Source organism: Protopterus annectens, chromosome 9.part0 (genome assembly GCF_019279795.1).
Source record: "Protopterus annectens isolate FY-2018-M chromosome 9.part0, PAN1.0, whole genome shotgun sequence".
NCBI lineage: Eukaryota > Metazoa > Chordata > Ceratodontiformes > Protopteridae > Protopterus > Protopterus annectens.
In genome coordinates this window covers 864,730,364-864,750,916 of record NC_056743.1, presented here as the reverse complement: position 1 = coordinate 864,750,916, position 20,553 = coordinate 864,730,364, and the positions used below count along the sequence as shown (strand labels likewise).

General features: G+C 39.2%; 1 protein-coding gene across 2 annotated transcripts in view; it reads right to left on the bottom strand.

The window, feature by feature from the left end:
- AGAP2 (ArfGAP with GTPase domain, ankyrin repeat and PH domain 2) overlaps nt 1-20,553 on the bottom strand; it is an 823,589-nt gene that overhangs the window by 265,318 nt on the left and 537,718 nt on the right. For both annotated transcript variants that reach the window (XM_044083585.1, XM_044083586.1), the window contains exon 7: nt 2,515-2,633. In XM_044083585.1, coding sequence (XP_043939520.1) covers nt 2,515-2,633 — 119 coding nt within the window. The remainder of the gene's footprint in view (nt 1-2,514; nt 2,634-20,553) is intronic.

The following is a 20,553-nucleotide window of genomic DNA, read 5'->3' as shown; positions in this document are numbered from 1 at the left end:
ACACCTTTACACATCTGTTAAGACATTCTTTTGGTGTGTCACTGCATCATCTGAAAAGATGTACACTTTTCCATGTGTGAGGCTCTCCTTTTGTGTGTCACATGATGTGAGGGTGAAGTACACCTTTATGTACATGTGACACACTCCTTTTGTGTGTCACATGATGTGAGTGAATGCATACCGTTTCCTTCTTGTTGACATTCCTTTTGTGTGTTGCAGCATGCTATCATGTGATACAGTCCTTTTTGTGTCACAGCATGTTGTAACAAGATGTGTACCTTTCAATGTGGAAGGGCTAAATGCTGCACTTCCCATTACATGACTAGAAAGTCCCATGTCAACTTATAGAACTCACTGCCGGGCTTCAGGCTAACATATGGGTTTTCAAATCATGTGCCATTGTAGTAGCAAAGTCAGAGTATGCAATAGCACTAAGGGACCTTAGTTAATAATGTTGGTAAGGACAATGCCATGCTTGCCACCTCCTGAATTGCTATTGTGACAGTTTGACAGTTTGCTGCAGGTAGTGAGATAAGCTGTACGATAGCAACAATCCACATTCACAGAAAAAATGCGACTAATTTAACATTTTCACATTTCAGTCATGGTGCTGCAGAAATGAGTGCATTGCTATTTATTCTGTTGTGTTTATGGTCTGCCTTGTAAAATAAATAAGTATTCTTTCAGTGGCATCCTCCACTAAATGTTATAACCTTGCACCTTTTTCACACTGGACCCCTGTAAGCTAGTGCAGGTTTGTCTGGAGACAGTTCCACCAGTGCACCTCTTTTGATATTATCAGCTTCCAAGTTGATTTTGTTCTCCAGCACTGCCTGCAATAACAATAGCCATAAACAGGACTGGTCTGAGCAGTTAGCCCTACAGCACATGTACTTCATAGGGTGGTTGTTACACAGACATAGAAAAAAATGTTCTGAAGGTCAGAATCACACTAAGCTAAACAACTGGGCAATGTAAAACTGCTGTGATGAAGATCATTTGAAAGCCCAGCTGCTTAGCCTACAGAGTAATCTCCAGAAAAGCTGAGGTATTCATTCCATTCTGCAGGCCTCTGATAGAAACAGTAATAAAACTTGTAACACTGCACTATCACCACAAAAGGAAAAAGAGACTAGTGAAACAGAAAGGTAGAAACTACGCAACATATTGTTACAAAAATGGTGAGGGAAATGGGAGAGCTATGGTCTAAGCAGTGACTTAGATGGCTACACATACACTACAAGATGGACTGCAAAATGAGAAGGTGACAGAAGGGATAAATTACTTAGATTCCTTGCATTGGTAGGGGTAAATTGAAGGAATGCTAATAAAGATAAAGGGTAAAGGAATGGTAAGGAACTATGTGTAGCAATTTATGGGATACAATTTAATCTTGACAGAGGGTGGAAGGACTTTGGAATTCACATTCTGAGGTGGTAGCATAATATAAGTCTTCAAAGTGGGAGACTGGACAATAAATTATTATAAATGGGGGAGACAGAGACACAGTCAATTAGGAGCTACTCATGATACCTGGCCGGACGCTGTAGACCAATGATGATCTTTTATCATCATAGGTTCACAGATGAGTGTTAGGCTAACTGCACTTGTGGGCCATTTTAAGCCTAGCTAATTACCCCATGTGGTGATCAAACCCTGCACCTTGTGTCTGTAAGGTAAACATCTTAACTATTATGCCAACCATCCAACTTCATTACATGTTTGCACAGGAAACATACCTACTTTCCACCACCCATTTCTTCAATAAGTTTCACTCATCTAATATGACTTGCCAGACAGCATCCTTTCTTGTTAGAATTTAGGGCCCTAGCCCATGCCCAAATGTCAACCGTATGTTAAGAATTTACTGTATTAGTTCACTGGTGAGATTACATTCACATGTGGAATAATGAATCCAGTTCTGAAGGATGTAATTCTGTAGGGATATAGATACAACAGAAGAGCGCCAAAACGGCTACCAGGCTGGTGTATGCCCACATCAAAACGCATATTAGAATGCTCAAAATAACTCCAATGTACATATACTAGAGACGTAACAAGACTAGAGAGATATAGTGAAAACATTCCGTCTTACCCATTCAAAGATCTGCCATATGAGATATCAGAGGCAATCACAGTTTTTTAATAAAGGATATTAAGAAACAAAGGTGTACAGTATTAAGGGGGGGGGCAAAGGAGGACTCAGGGATAATACAGAGCATCATGTTTTAACTTAAAGAATAGTAAGGCTGCAGACTGGATTTTTACTGATGATATTAGAAAACAGGAAGTTTCAATGCATTTGGGCACACACAGGAAGCTCTTGGAAAAGGAATGAAATGTACAGTCAGAGAACAATGAGATTTGCATTTTGCAGCTAGTGTATCCAGTCAGTGCAGAAAATAAGTAAAGTGGATAGGTATAAGCTTCTCAACCTGAGATACCTATCAATAATATTGTATTAAAACCAATGCAAAGACAAAAGAAGTACACTTCCCTTAGGGTTTAACTTACCTGCCCTGCATGAGAGACTGGCGTGGAAACTGCAGAATGACTAGGTGAGTTTGGCAGGGACTTGCATGAGGCTAGGAAAAGCTGCTGTTGTTTCTTCATGGTCACAATCTTCTGGGCAACTGGAATGGAAATGATGAACAAGTCAGGCAATGCCAGATAAACATGCACACATTTATCAGTGACCTCTGACACAGATGTGCTAACTTTTACATACAGCCACATGTTAGTGGGCTCTGACACAGATGTGGCTGCACATATGAGTAAGCAGTAATTTAGCTGTACATACACATTCACACATCGGTGGGCTCTAATGCAAATCAACACACACATAAACACTTCAGTAGACTGTCACAGATTTCACTACACATGCACACACTGGTGTGCTATGGTGCAGATGTGCACTTACATACAAACATCTGTAGGCTCTGACACTGATGTTTCAATGTAATCATACAGTTTTCTTAAGCCGTAAAGAGGCTACACAGAAGTTAGTGACAAATTATTGGTTTCATACTATTCCCCCAATGTAACTATCTAACCTTTCCTTAAAATTTAGTAGATGTATGGATTGACCTAATGCTAGTGGTAGAGAATATCATGCTCTTAACACTCTATATCTAAAATATTAAACTTTTTTGAGAGATTACTGTAAGTCTACAAGAAGTTTGTTGTTCCTGCTATCTTTTACATGACACAAAATTCATTCCAAACACTGCAGATAACATCTCATTTTTTAAGCACTTACTTACAAGCATGGTATCACCTCTGCAAAGTCAATACCAGACTGAAAACAATTTTAGACTCTTCAGACTTACTCAGATGAGCTTCGGTGTTGAGTTTGTCATCAGTTATGATACTCAAATCCTTATCAGAGTCTGAAGCAGGGAACCTATCATGTTTATTAGAGTATAAACAGATATTATTACCACAATGAAGAACCTTACATTTTTTGAGTTAAGATGTTCTTCGTTAATATTTGAATATACATATACACATCTGTATGTGTTTGTACATATACATTTATGTGCTGTGCCACCTGCTTAAACCAACATATACACAAACAAACAGGAACTCGCACCCCCCACACACATACACACATGTGTACACACACACACACACACACACACACACACACACACACACACACACACACACACACACACACACACACACACACACACATTAGTAAACTTTGACTCAGATATAGAGGGTTATGATCGGGATCTCTAATTGTAGCCATGTTATTATGTGTTTGAGACATGGATGCCAGGAAATTCACCTAGAGAACTTTGCACTCTAGCTGAATCTTGGCATCCCATGTTGAGAACACATAATAATGAGCTATGATCAGTGAGACCCAATCATAACTCTTTGTGAAGCATGGAGTTTTACCTAATCCATGTACTACTAGTCACAGAAAAAAAAGCTGAAGTCTTTTGCTGGCTTTGAAAGAGAGTAAAACACTTTGTGAGTGCTTTTGTATAAACAGCATGTAAATATAATTGCAGAAAATAGTCAGAGACAGTTTTTAAATACTGTCCTAATTTAAATTAGTTACTTACAGAGTGAAATCTGTAAACTTCCACAGATGTATGAAGACAGATATTCAGGGACAGTTCAGAGTGAAGGAATATCCCTTTCCTGATACAAGACTGTAACAGTGCTTAGGGTGTGTGTAACAAATGTTACATACCTCTGAAAGCACTGTTATAGCTGGGTCTCATGCTACAGAAGCACATTACAGGTTTATCTTTTTTTTTCCAGTTGTAGAGCATAATATCATTGCTAAATGCACTAGATACATAATGATACATACATTACCCATAGTCTTGGACAGAAATATTCATAAACATGAAAGTATCAGTAGACTTTAACACAGACATATACATTTCATTAAGTTCAGACATGGGTCTTCACATATATGTGTTTTGACACAAATATATACACATGTACATATCAGTGGTAGATGCACATGCATGTCAGCAGGCTCTTTCACAGATATTCGTACACATATATTCACTGGGCTCTAATGCAGATGTATGCACACATACACAATTCAATAGACTCAGATACAGATATACATATACATATATGTTACTAGGTTGTAAAACAGTTAAACATACACATTGACACTTTAGAGGGGCTCTGACATAGAAGTGTAAACACATATATAAATGCCAGTGTTTTCTGACACAGATAGATTTACACATACACACCTATATATAGATCAGACGGCCAAAATGTGTAAAAGTCAAAATCAAAGATATTATAATTTGTTAGAAATATCACAGATGGACTGACCTAAATAAACTATACTTGGAAACTTAGGGAAATGATATAAAACAGTTTCTGTGATGGAAAGTAAGAAAAAAAAATCTGATTCAGATTCATGGTGAAAACTGCAGGTATGTACCCTCTTGTGTAAAACCACATCCCAAAACAGATAAAAGCATTCTAAAGTAAAAATGTACATAACTATATTACAGTACAACAGAACATAGTATAATAATGTAATATAATATAATATAATATAATATAATATAGTATAATATAATATAATATAATATAATATAGTATAATTAATATGATATAATATCAATGTCTCTACTATCCTTTTAGCTACTATGATCCAAGACATTGAAGTAATGCTAAGATGCCTGAGTGTAGCATAGTCATTCCAGGTTTATTTAGTGAGCATGGTGTTGGAGACATAGAGCACAGAAATCGGATTAAGTGACCAACAGCCTGTTGTATGGAGTTGGGTGATTCACCACAGAAGCATCCTCTGGTGGAAGTCTGGGTACACATATATCAGTTAGAGGGTGTGGGGGGGGGGGCATTGTGATGGTAATATACGCAGACTACATTTGAGGTGTACAGAGGATGACTTTGCGTGCTCTTTATTCTTCAGCACTCACCCATCTCAGGAATTAGAACAATGAAAAGATCCCAGGTTTTTGCAGTATGATCGCCTCCAACTGTTTTCTCCCAAAAGAGAAGGTAAATGGGAAAGGGGAATGGAAAAGGTCATGGATGGGCAAGAAATTGTAAGTAAGTGTGAGAAGGGCTGAAAACAATCTTGGCTGCATTATATGCCATGTTAAAGACAGTAAGTTCCTTTGTAAGTCATTTACACTTTAAGCAGAATACACATTCAATGAAAAACAACCTCCCCTAATATTACACACAGATATTAAGAAGCCTTCACTGCGCTGCTGATGGTTCTACTAGCAAACCAAAGGCTTTTGTTTTCATTTTCTACAGAACTAAAGGGCATCACCGAACATCACACAGTGCCAGCAGGACTAAATCTTTTGGTGCTTTGTCGTAGGTACTGAAAGTCACTTCCTTCCTTGGTTGTAGACACAACAGTAAGATTTAACTGGACATGGACCACCCAGCTGTCATGATTCCAGCAATTTCAAAAGATACACATATTCTATGCGGAGTCTGCATGTCCTCCCCACGGTTGGGCAGCATTTGAAAGACATGCGTGCGTAAATGGGTGTACCTTCTTTGAAGGTTGGGCATCAAGCTGGCACCTCGGCATTTCGTTAAAATCTACTGCCAATCATTAGCAGACCAGAGTTCCGCTGTGGCAACCCCTTACCTGGAAAAAGCCAAAAGACAAACAACAACAACAACATATTCCAAACCATAAACCCAAGCCTCCTCCGCCACATTATTAATACCCTTAAATACTACAGTGCCAAATAACTTTAATATGAAATTGTTTCTCATAGTGATGACTTGCAAACCTAATGCTAGAATACTATCAACAGAACAAACATAATAAATATCACTGCAGACATCAGTAACTCCCCACAACAACATCCACAAGTGTGTTCCAAGCTGCAGCAGCAAAGTTTGGCACCTCTCTCTGTGAAAAGTGATTACAGTTAACAGAATGCAAGTTATCACACTACATTTTGTTTAAAGACAGCAATGAGCAACCTTTGCAGGAAAATATTTGACAGGTTACAAGCTGTCCTTACAAAATCCACATTGTAATATTTATAATGACAGCTTATAAACTGTGATCCTGTTAGTTGCTGCCTTCATCCACTCCTCCTCCAGCTTCCAATATCAGCACTGTCAAGGTCAGTACTTCATGCAGTGACATGCTAGAAGTGTACACCTGCATACTGCTACATGCTTACTATGGTTTGTTGAATAGTAATATTTTTCCTTTTGTGATGCACTTATAAATGCATTTCTGATGCTTAAATGGTTATGATTGTAAAATAAGTCCTACTTAACAGATTACAAATAAGCAACACTGCAGTAACATTATGAGCTACACTTCAGCTGTTTACTGATATGGCCACAGCAACAAAATACATAAGTTAACATGTACTAGTTAACAGTACTGTGAAAATACAGAAGGGCTGCAATTTAACTATAAACCCTAAAATCAATAGCAAAGGGTCTGTCATTGTGACTGACCATCAGAAACTTTACACTGAACTTCTTATGGAACATGTGATGTCTTCTGCAGTGTTTGTCACTCTGTGAAACAAGGACATGTCAGAAATCCACTAAAAGGGTAGAGCAAGGACCAAAAACAGGAACCAAATGACCACAGACTGCAGATCCCAAAGCTACCCCTTTCAATTGTTTGTACACCTTTTTGTTAAACATGTTTGTTGTAATCTTTTGCAGCTTATGTTACATGACAATTATTTCTTATTTAACAAAAAGGTGTACAAATAATTCAAAGGGGTAGCTATGGGGTCTGCAGTCTGTGGACGTTTGATTCCTGTTTTTGGTCCCTGCTCTACCCTTTAGTGAATTTTTGTGAAGTAGTTGCCTTTCTGCTTCATCGTGTGTGGACATTTCTATTTCTGGCTGTTGTTTTGTGTTCTCTTCAATGGGTAGTGTGAGCAAGGATCCATTCATGGAGCTCTCTGTTCATCCTACCCCTTCCACCTTTGATGGAGAATTGTTTACTACTCTTATACGCTCCACCAATGATATGCACAAGACTTCAACTAGTCTACTGAATTTATACAAAGTATGTTCTCAAAACAAAATGTATTCTATTAGTTCAGAAGATGAGGACTGTGACACAACACTTGTTGAAACTGTTGTAGAAAATAAGTCAGCACAATACCAAATATGTGAAAAACAATTGTTTTAAAGACATTTGCTCTGTTTTGGACTATATTTATGACCCTTTTGCTGGTTCCATTAAAGGTTTGAGCATTTCTAAAGAAAAGGATGTGGAAATTGAGGCAAGAACACTGCTAGTTAGCCTTGAGAAGCTATTAAAAATACAGGGCATTAGTTGTTGAGGCTACATATTTTGAAAAATGCATACAATTGAGTATCATGCCCAAAGGTCTTAGATGTTTTAAATATGCCAATGGAGTTTCGCCATCCAACAAATTTTTTAAAGATCTGACTCTGTTTTTTACTAAGGCTGGGTTGGACTTTTTACGTTTACTTATTTCTTGTAATAAGAATCGGATCGCAGAGATCCATGAAGAAGATCTTAAGGTAGAACAGCATTTTCAAAAACTAATTGCTAAGCTACCTAATCTAACAGCTGGTCAACATCATATGACTGATGTCTACCTTACATTGTATTGATATGTGCGGCACTCAGTTATCCCCCCTCCCCCTGCTGTTCATATGTTCATAGATTCAGTGGCACACACATTCAGCTCATGATGAGCTATGCAGATATGATAAAAACTGTGTTAGTTGTTGACTCATTTCCAGAAGATACTGGGAGTTGTGGTGATGGAGATGTTGTTTTAAATTCTTTAACAACATTTTTTTCTAACAAAATCTATTCAACAAGGCTAACCGTTTTCTTTTAAAGTTTTAAGATGACTGTTACTGACTCACTGTTGAAGTGACACCACATTTTCATGGGCACAAATGTAAAAAGGGAGGTGTGGATGAATGGATTTTGGGTAGAAAATCAAATACTTTTCAGGTTTTATTATATGATCCAGATGTTGGACTAACAGAAATATGAAAAGCTGCAGTTACTTACACAGGATAGTTTAGCTTTGAAAAGCTGTAAAAGAGAAATGCATTAAAAATAAAAAAATATCTGAACACGTCGTCCATCTAATTGCCTTTTCCAGTACTGCAGCTCAATACTGACGTACAATGGTGGCCACATCTACGATAAAGATGGCATAATATCAGCTGCAGCTGTCACCTCAACTCCATGTTTATCTCCATAGCTCTTGTGATACTGAAACATTTCTCTTATTGTCCACTCATCTCCTCTTGTAGGAGAAGAAAATCATAATCCAGAGTATCACGAATGAATCTGAAAACAGCATATTACATCAAGATAACACTGCAAAAGCAAATGAAATGGATGCCAAAGAAAACAGCCCGAATTAAAAACTGACCGTACTTTAGCAAGCAATTAATGGCATAATTACTTAAGGAAATTTCACTGGCTTAAGACGAATAATATAAAGGCTGGAAAAACACAGGGATAGCAAGCTGAGACAAACAATTTGCAAGTTACATGGATTCATGTCTTGTATTGTAACTAGTGTTCAAGTACTTATTTTTTGCCCCTTAGCCTGCTGGTCACTATGATTATGCCAGCTAATGCTCCTTTGCACATACTTCTCAACCTCAAATGTAGGTACATTCAGCCAAAATTCTGGACACCTAATTAGCATAACATTTGAATACCACACAACTCTCCACTTCCTGTAGGACTGTGGAATACTACTCAGGAGCACATGTTTAACAAACAAAGTGACACAATGATGGAAAAAATATAAGCATTTTATCAAAGAGACAGTGTAAAATCTGTTGACTTTAAAGAAAAAAGCATTACAAAATTCTACCAATCAAGGTAATTTTTTTGCTACTGAAAAAGGGAGATGTAAGATATGTCCTCTTTATATAATTTATTGTTGCCACGAGTATGTTGGTCATATAGTGTAATTTTCTGTGTACTACACAGGTTCAAAAATCATGTGTGATGAGGGGGTTCAAAAATGGTTAGAAGGGGTGATTGCCTGAAAATAGTGCATGTCTCCAAAAATAGGTGTATTATGTGTAAGGTTAAATCAAGCCTGAATATGAGTATGTTCCTCTAAAACAGGAACAGTTGAGAGATCTGCCATTGCGGAGGGAGAAGATAGCATTGCAGCAACCATACAGGCAGACATTAGGGGACATATTTTGGTTGTTTGTGTTTGGTCCTGCCTTCTCTATACGTGTCAGTATGTGCTGAAAGGATTTGCATTTGATGGGTGCTGGATGTCACTCAGTCAGTCCCTCACTGACAGACTGACAGACTGACAGACTCACTCACTCACTCACTCACTCACTCACTCACTCACTCACTCACTCACTCACTCACTCACTCACTCACATGATGTATCACTTCAGGCAGTTCCACCCCCACCCCCACCCCCCATGTAACTGGAAGCCTCCTGATAGTTTGCAGTGTTTGCCAGGGATGGAATGACACATTCCCAAGTATGCCGTTTTCTCACCTGCAAGAAGAGGGAAGGTAACAATATATTTTCTGTCCTGTCCTTTTTCTCCAATATCAGGACCATTACTCAAAAATAGGTCAGTTGAATTGTAGTCGAGGGTCCATTCCACAAAGAAATGGAGTTAGATTTGATGACTTGATAAAGCCTTGATTATGTAAAAGATATATCTACATATTACAATATTCAAGGAGTTCTGAGAAGTCTTCAGTTGAAATTTAGATATTATCCCCACAGTACTAGTAACAATGGGTTGACAGCAGAGCCAGACCATGGTCAAATGGAGCCCTTGGCAGGGTAATGGATCAGGCCCTCCCACAGCAACCCCCAGCCATTCCAGTGTCTCATTATTTGGATATTTCTCCCCAGTTACCATAAACACTGTTCAAACCTGTCAGTTTGCATACTATTTTCTTTTTACTTTTACAATGATTAGAGACATTTTAAACTTTTACTTCAAATTTTATAGTACAACCATTTGATTAAATAAAGCAATACAGTCTCACAATGAAAACAGACTTAGCATGAACAGCAAACTTCTCTGCCCTTGAAACATATATTCATTGAAACAACATTGAACCTCACATTTACACATCTACATGGTGTGCGGAATAGAAAATACACCCCTGGGATTCCACCTATGTCCCTGCTGGACAGTGGCATTGGGTGCTGATTTGCTGGAACATGGGCTAAATTCCTGGCTAGGCTTGTAATGGCCTCAGGGCCAATAGCCTAGTAACTTCCTATGATAAGAAAATGCATCTGGCCAGTGGCAGATTAACTTTGCCTTTGAGCAGTTTTCAAACTATAGGCCCTTTGCACTCATTTTTAGGACCACACATGCATGCATGTGTTCTTTGATGCACCATCCTGATTGTATTAAATTATATTCCTTGTATAATACAGCACCACTTGTTGTATGCTTTAAATTTATAGGTTTAAACATTTTGCCAGTAAGCAATGAAACAAAACTGCTCATTACAGAACATTTTAACCAAAAAAGGCCACTCAGACTTCTATCATTACAATCCAACAATATTAACCACTATAAATAATTTCTGCAGAAGTAAAATTAATCTGAATAATTCCACATTAAAGAGATCTATAACTAATGAAGAGGTCATTGATGGCAAATTTTACATTTCAGTGTTTCATGTACAAATTCAGTTCCTGCTGCCTTTGAAGAATAAATTGTACAGCTTACATTTAAATAAAGTGGTAAGCTGATAATATTGCAATACAGAATAGTTGTAATACTGGCAGCAGTTTCATAGTTATTAGGCATCTTATTCAAAGGAGGACACACTTAGGAGTGCAGCACCACCATCATCTCTTAAAGGGTACTGCAATATCATCACACAATCTACATGGTGTGGGAGAAGTACCCACAGCCTTCTGCACCAAAGGCAAGTATGCTACCAGTAATGCTACTAACAATGTTTTCATGTTTTATAGGACAAACACTGATGGCCATTTGCTAAACAAAGTAGTTACACACTGAAAACAGACTTAGCATGAGCAACAGTAAACTTTTCTTTCCTTGAAACTCAACATTTTTTGAAAATGCACAGAAACTCATCAGTCCTTGAAAATGCACTGAAACTCAATGTCCTTTGAAAAAGCACAGAAACTCAACATTCTTTGAAAATGCACTGAAACTCAACAGTCCTTGAACTTGCTGACAGTTTGGTAGCTGGTGTAGAGAATTCAGGCTCTAGCCTCCTGTAACCAAGGTACAAGGTTTGAGCCTAAATATGTTAACCAACCTGCCATCCATAAGTGGGGCATTTCACAAACACACACACACATACACATTTCTCTCACCTTTAACCCATTCCATTTTCCATGTATTAATAACTTCTGTCATCTCTTAAACCTGTTCCATTCTCCACATTCATTAATCTCCATAAAAATCCCACTTCTCTACACCAGTGTTTAAATTGTGTGAGTCTTTAGTATGACAAAATGTAACTGCATGCAGAATGTGTCCTTAAAGAAAAAAATATAACAGCACACAGAGTGCTTTCTGAAAGAAGAAATGTAAGTTTAGCAGTCCTCCCCAGCCACTGGGCCCTAGCCAACTGCCTAGGTTGCCTATTGCTGGATCCAGCTCTGGTTGACAGCAGCTACATCATTTATCATATCTAATGATTAATACTGCTTTAGCATAACTGAATAATCTTAATGCCAACTCTTTCACAGGAGGTTTCAAAAACAGGATCAAGCTGCTGTGATTTTTAAACTCGTATACAGCTCAGTCTAGTAGTAAATGCATAAAATGACAATACAGCAGGATACAACAGTCCACTTATTGCTTGTCTAAAGTACAATAACTTGTACTGGTATCACAATGATCTCTAACATTTCCTGTACTTATTAATATATACAATAGTCAAATAAGTATAACAAATATTCAACAAGCCTAGGGGATACAGAAAAATACTTATTATCCAAGCAGCATGTTTTTAATATATCTATAAAATAATTTTTCTGAATATCATATGTGGCTAGTGATATTTATTAATAATTATAAGGAAAAAGAGAAATAAAATGATGAACAAATAGGTAGACACAGAATTATTTTTAAAGACTGCTATTAGCTGGAGTTGAAAAAGTAATTAAAGTGTCAACCTGTTTGAGCCTGAGCTGGCCCTACTATATTAGGGTGAATAATCTATTAGTCATTTCACGCTCATAAATTTCAGTACTGTTAAATAGATAAGCTAATTCACTTTTTAAAGATGTTAACTAGTAAGTATATTTCTGCCTTTTCTGAAACTGATAAAAAATACTAATTTCTCATAAAAATGTCATAAATTAGGTACTTTATTTTTAGAATGCAGTGCTTTTCCACAGTTCTACACTGCAATGCTATTAATCTTCTTCCATATTAAAATTACTCCAATAAAAAAGGCCAGAACAAGGAGCTCAGTGTAAATGAATATGCTATATTTCTGCTTGAGAAACTTATTAAGTGTTGTGACTTGCTAATGCAAATACATATACATAGTTACAAATGCAGAACATCAGTTGAATCAAGTCTGACTGAGACTCTAGATTTCAACAATCACCATCACTGCAAATTCACCTGTTTCCCTCATGCATAGAGGCAAAACGTAAATGTCCCATCATATCCTTGTTCTTCCTGACTCTGGGTTATTTATACAGAAAATATAAGGGCTAAAAACTACTATGGGAATGCAAGGCTAGGCTTTTCAAGACCCTGATAGATCAATACCCTAGTAAGTTTCTATAAACTTAAGAACCCCCAACCGCTATCACAGAGCAGGCTGCCATATTAAACTTAATATTCTGTCATTAATGGCCACCTCCTTTCCTGATTTCTTGAGTCAACTTTCCACAAACTCATTCTTGCATCCGAGGATCTCATAAGGCAAAAGAGGTGGCTAAGTTTGTTGTGACCTTATTTATACATTCATGCACCCAGTCAGGAGAGTCTGTAAAGAGCTATGCACCTGTGTTATGCTGGCTCTCTGCTCAGACATATTAATATCTTAGCAATACCTCACCTCCATTCTCTTCTGTCATCTTGACAGCACAAGTGATGCTATTTAACTTCAAAGGCATACAACTTAGTACATAGGCCATACACAGTTATTTTGTTAATACTTTTCCTTTTTATGATTTCTGATCCATATGTTCCCTTCTTCAGATGGGAATGCCATAGATCCAGGCTTTCCTGAGGTCCATGTAAATGCAATACTAAGTTGTCTTTAAAGAAAATTGAGGTCTTAGCCTACTGGTACAGAAACAAAGCCTCTGCCTGTCTAATTAGAGACATGGGACTAGGGAAGAACCTCTGCAAACCTGAGGGCAAGGTGGTAAGGATCCTTAGGTTGTCTCCGAATCAACAAATAATCTCAGTGAAACAATGAGTATGCTGGGCTAGGTTATGGAAGCACGTGCAGAGTTGCTGAGATGGGGGTTGAGAAGACTCATGTAGCGACACTATGGTTAAGAATTAAGGAGGAATGTGCAGCAATGTTTTGATTAATAGGTTCATAAGAGATTACTAGGCTAACAGCTCAAGGGTCCTTACAAGCCTACCCAATATAACCCAATTTTACCCAATATATGGCCGTTAGGAGCAAGAGGGTGGCATGGATTTGTGCTTGCGCATTGAGTATCTTACAGACTGCCCATGTCCATAAGGGACATAGACACTACACCAGGTGTGACTTTGTGATTCCTCATCAATTGATTCAAAATGCATTCGAAGAAAGCTAGGGTAGAGCTCTGCTTAATGTGAACAGGAAGCCTGTTCCAAAGAAAGGGGCAATCTCAGACATGTATCTCTCTCCAGCATGTTTTGTTTGAGTCGCTGAGTAAGTTTAGATCCGTAGATCAAGTGACCCTTGTGTTGTTTGACTTTCAGCTGTATAGCAGCTCCATCAGGGTTGGATTTGTGAGTGCCTTGTAGGTCAGGCATAGGTTACCCCTTAATAGTCGGTAAGAGACAGAGTAAAGGTATAGGCCTTTTAGTCTATCAGCATAGTGCATGCTATTTATGGGAGATTAAGGAGGTATAGGCAGTGATGTTGTTATGGGCATTTAATTGGGCCTATATAAAGATGTTATATGCAGCAAATCTGCGATGAGGGGGTTAATAACACACGTGCAGCAAAGCTTGGACATCCAAGTAATGCACATTGCTTGCCTCTATGAAATGGAGATGGTTTTGCAGCTGCCTAGATCAGTGCCTCTCCTCTTCCTTCCATTCCTCCTCTTCCTCCTCAACACTGGGTCCAGAAATTTTGAGCTGAAAAACAACTTTTCTGCTTACAGGACATTTTTGTTTATTTATTTATTGACATTTGTTAACAGGGTTGGTCCACCTGGGCCCTTAACCCATTTTCAGTGGAGACCAGAGGAGAAAAGCTCCAGCTTACAAAGAAGTTTCATAATTAAAAAATAAAATTCACACTCAATAATATTACAGTACATATGTTTGTACACACTTCAGGATAGTACAAGTTTAGAATCCAAAATGAAAACATAAAAAAGTTAAAAAAAAAACAAGCACATACTTCATTAAACTAAATAGAATATGCCAAAAGAGATAAACAATAGTATTTAACACATTATACAAGTGTATAGTATGGAGAGGTAACTTCATAGTAGAGACAAGTATAAAAATAGGGGGAGGATATTGAAAGCATTTCTTGTGGACAGAATATGAAACAGAGAAATGGGGTTTAGGCTGGGTCATGGTAGGTGCACGTCTTGGTGTTGAGAAGATGTAGTTTAAGTTCTTTTTTTTTAAAGTGTTGTAGCTGAGTAATGGAGCGAATGTGTATAGGGAGTTTATTCCAAGATTAGGCAACAGAGCATTTATACAGGAGTTTATCCACATTTTTTTGGATGGTAAATATCTAGAAGTTGCTTGTTAGAGCTACGCAGGGTATGAGATGGGTAGTAGGGGGATATGAGGGAGGACAGAGCAGCGCATGAAGATGGTTTATATAGAATGGTGTTTAATATTTGAAATTGTGATAGCGTGAGTTATTGGGGGAGTTCAACATGCTGATAGCAAGTAGAAGAGAGAAAAAAAAAAGCAGACAGAAGGCTAAGTGATGGGGGAAAAAACTACGGATGAATAAAGTAGAAGTCATCATTGGCTAGGATGAAGCTAGGACAGCAATGAAAAATGTTCTATGTAAAAAGCTGTCACAAATATGTAGACATAATTACCACATTTCCTCCCTCTATAGTGCATCTTATGCAAAACGTGCAAAAGGCTACCCTGTACTATTTGCTCAGAGCATCCATGCTCCTGAGTGCAGTCCCTTTTAGGAGTACAGTAGACAAAAGTGAAATTAAAACCAACCAAGTAGGCAGCGAACAGGAATGACTTTACTTTTATCTCTACAGTGCATGGTATTACTTCCCATGTCATGCAGCCTTGTTCCACTGCTTTTACACTCTCAGAACACAGAGAATAGTAAGAAGGATCCATAAGGGAATGTCCAACTTAAAAAAAAACTCAAAATATCACAGCTACAATATCTAAATATCACAAAAATACAAATGTGCAACACTGTAACTCATACCAATAAACTGTACGTTTGTACAGAATTAATAAAACCATCTTTTTACATCCCTAATTTTTAAGTATGCTAACACAGAGGTTGAACAAACTTTTAGAAGAGGGAAAAACAGAAAAAAAAATTCTCACCATTTCCTTTTACAAAGTCACCTGATCTCAGACTCCATTCAATTGCATGTCTACAATATAACTGTTTGTTTAAATGTACACAGCGCTTCTCATTCCAACAAAATTTACCACAATCCTTTGCCCCAAAATAAAAGATCCTCTCAAATTATAATGCCTCTAGGTGTTCTTATGCTTGTTCAAATGTCAATACCCTAACCACTCCAATGATTTCCAAATTGTCAGTCTTTATCATGCCAAACTACTTTTTGTGTATGTGTGTTCTCAGTGATATTACAAGCTATCAGTAAATGGATATAATTTATCTCTCTTATGATAATTACTCATCTCTCCAACAGATAGTAAGGGAAAAAATTGACTTCTACAGTGACAATTGTCTCGCGCCAAGGTTTATACTGCTAGCCCTGCGGCAGTAGTTCATTCACACCACTCACTCACACACACACTCTCACCTACGACTAATTTAGAGTGATCAATCCACCTACTGCATGTCTTTGGAATGTGGGCAGGAAACTGGAGCACCAGGAGGAAACCCATGTGACTGCAGGGAGGACATGCAGACTCCACACAGAAGGCACCCCAGCTGAGAATCAAACTGGAGGACCTCTTGCTGTGAGGTGACAAAGCTAACTGCTGCACCACAAATATATATATATATATATATATATATATATATATATATATATATATATATATATATATATGTATATATACACACACACACACACACACACATATATATATTTTATATATATATATATATATATATATATATATATATATATATATATATGTATTATACAAAGTCCCTCACTAGCGAAACCCCCCCCAGGAGTACCCACTTCCTTACTAAGTCCTCTCTCATTCAGTTACACCCCAAACTTCTTAATTTCTCTAGCATGTCGAAGGGCCAGATGCTGGCGTCCTCTCCTGTCCAGCTGGTGAATCTGGGAATACTGAGGCAATGTTACAATTGCCTCATGTACACAGACAACCCTCTCCTCCTCCCACATAACACAAATACTTGCGAGAGATGCAGCAATTTAGCCAAATTGGAGGCTGAGCTCTCTCAACTCAGGACTGGCAAGACCAGACAGGAGGAGAAGGCAACTGCACACACCACAAAACCAGTCTCACATAAAGCTATCACAACAATGAATCAAACACATAAACACACAAAGACATACTCGGAGGCTCTGAGCAAAAATTTACCTAAACAGCAGAGGCCTCCAAAGCAGACACCCAAGCAACTGCCACCTCATGACACACCACAGGCAACACATAAAACACAAAATCAGTCACAGCCCTTAAGGCCAAATACAACACCAAACATACTTGTCATAGGTGACTCCATAGTCAGACACACTGACGTCCCACTCACCAGGCTGAACAAGGAGAGGGTCACAGTAAGTTGCCTATCGGGCGCTAGAATCCGCCACATAACACAAGCACTCGGGTCACTCCACAGCAAGTACAAATATGACACAGTCATTGTCCATGCTGGTGTGAATGACCTGAGACGTACCTCCCTGGACTACATGAAAAGAGACATAGAGGAGCTCTCTGATTATGTAGCCCAGGCAGGTATGACCCTGACCCTGAGCAGCATCCTTCCTTCACCAAGAATGATGCCACAACATAGAGACAAGATGATCAGCTTTAACAATTGGCTAAATTTCTGGTGTCATTCAAAGGGGATCCAGTGTCTGTCTGCCTGGGATGACATGCTTGACAAGCCACGCTGCTTCGCAAGGGACGGCTTGCACCTGTCACCCCTGGGATTCTGGATATTGGCTAAGTCTCTTGCCACCCCCATAGTGCCTTTTTTAGGCAAGGCTCAAATTCTAAACCTACCACCCTAGAAAACAAAAATGGGAAGAAACTAAGGGTAATGCTGCTCAATGCCAGAAGTCTAAATCTCAAAATGCATGCACTCGAGGCCCTTCTCAGTATGGAGAGCATCGATGTCTGAGCTGTGACTGAAACCTGGTTCAAGGCTCCTGAGAGCACCCCGGCACTATCAGGTTTTACTTCATATCATGCGTTCCGGCCCCAAAACCCGGACCACACCACAAAAGGAGGGGGTGTATCCATATTCATCAAGGATACCCACACCTTCAGGTTGGTGGCAATGCACGAAGCATCAGAAACCATCCAGGTGCAATTAACTATAGGCAAAACTGCTCTACAATTTGTAGCATGCTACAGGCCACCCTCTCAAACTCAGGAACCCCACACAGCCTTCCTGAAGACACTGGAGGGTATAAAAGTATCTCCAAACACCATTATATTGGGCGACTTCAACTACCCGAATATAGACTGGGAACATTACTCAAGCCCAAACTTTCTAGCCCAAAGGTTCCTGGAGTTCATAAATTCAAATGCCATAGAACAACTAGTCACCGTTCCCACAAGAGGAGAAAATATACTAGATCTCATCATCACAAACATGGGGACAAAATGCTCCACACCGGAAGTATATCCCTCATTGGTGAGATCAGATCATAAACTAATCTCACTGGATATCCACATCCCGCCCCCACCCCAAACAAAAAAGACCACAGTGAAGAACTTCTCTAAAGCAAAGTTCACACTACTCAAGACTGGTGTGGTATCCTTCAAGGCCCCCGAGCCAGTGGAAACCACAACCCAAGCTGCGGAAGCCCTTACAAATGCCTTCTACGAACACCTCCAGGACTGCATGGATCAGGCAATCCCTAATAAAACCAAGACTCTTTCCACCAAGGGCAAACGTCCAGTCTAGTGGACCCCAGCCATAAACAAACTTTACAATAAGAGGAGAAAGCTGTTACATGATAGAGCAAAATCCATAAAAGAGAAGACACCTTTGATCATTATTAGTAAAAAAATACGAGCACTCATAAAATCATCCAAGGTCAACTTTGAGAGAAAAATTGCCCTAGATTCAAAAGACAAACATAAGGCCTTCTTCAGCTATGTTAGAAACCTGGGTGGAAACTCCCAGATATGCTCAGAATTAGTCCCAAATGATACAAAAATCATTGAACCCACAGACATTGCCAACATACTGGCAGACAGGTTCAGTGCAAACTTCACCCCCCTCTCCCCCCCAAAAGGAGAGATAACTATCCCAGCGGAGTGCAGCCTCCCAGACATCTCCAATGCGCAGGTGAAAGCTGCTCTCTCTACAGCTAAAAACACAGCATCAATGGGACCGGATGGTGTCCCCGGCTGTGTGCTACATGAACTCAATGAGGAACTAAATCCGCACATAAGGCAGCTGTTTAATCTTAGCCTTACCACAGGATACATGCCCAAGGAGTGGCGTACGGCAACTGTGGTCCCACACCACAAAGGCGGTGCCTCTACGGACCCTGGTAATTACCGCCCCATAAGCTTAAAAAGCCTGGTCTGCAAAGCTATGGAGAGGATCATAATTGAACTCATAAACAAAGACATAGGGGACTTGCAGACATTGGACCCGATCCAGTTTGGCTTTGTCAAGGGTAGATCATGCCTTTTGAACTTAGTCAACTTCTTCGAAACAGTCACCAAGGCCATTGATGAGGGAAAGGCAGTCCATACAGCCTACCTTGACCTTGCAAAAGCTTTCGACACAATACCCCACTCGGGTATTATAGAGAAACTTACCAGCTTAAATGTAAACCCATATGTCACAAGATGGGTTGCAAACTGGCTAAAGGACAGAACTCACAGGGTTAGAGCAGCTGGCGCCATGTCAGACTCCAAGCCGGTCACAAGTGGTGTCCCACAGGGCTCAGTCCTTGGCCCCCTGTTGTTCGGCATCTACTTCTCAGAAGTACAGGCTAACATAGGAGGACTATGGCTGACAAAGTTTGCAGAAGACTGCAAACTCGGAGCCATAGTGGAAAGTACATCAGACACAGATATCCTTCAGAGGGGTCTCACGGAAACTGATAGCTGGTGCCAGAGCCATGGCCTGAAGTTAAATGCCAAAAAATGTATAGTCATACCCTTCGGGAAAAACAAGGTAACCCCAAGCTACCATATAGGTGGCAATCCACTAAGCACAGAAGAGGTTATCAGGGACCTGGGGACCCAGGTTGACAGTGGCCTTTCTTTTGACACTCACATTGCTAAAGTGGTTAGAAAAACCTTCTACATTGTCCACCTGATCATGAAGGGATTCACATCCAGATCAAGTGAGGTCATTGTTCCCCTGTACTCTTCACTTATCAGACCAATGATCGAGTACAATGCCCCATTTGTGATGTATCTCACCCGACACCTGCAGCAATTGGAGAGACCACAAAAGTTCCTCACCAAAAGGATAAAGGGACTCCAAAATCTGTCATATGCTGCCAGACTGAAGAAACTCCAGCTCTATTCAGTTGCATA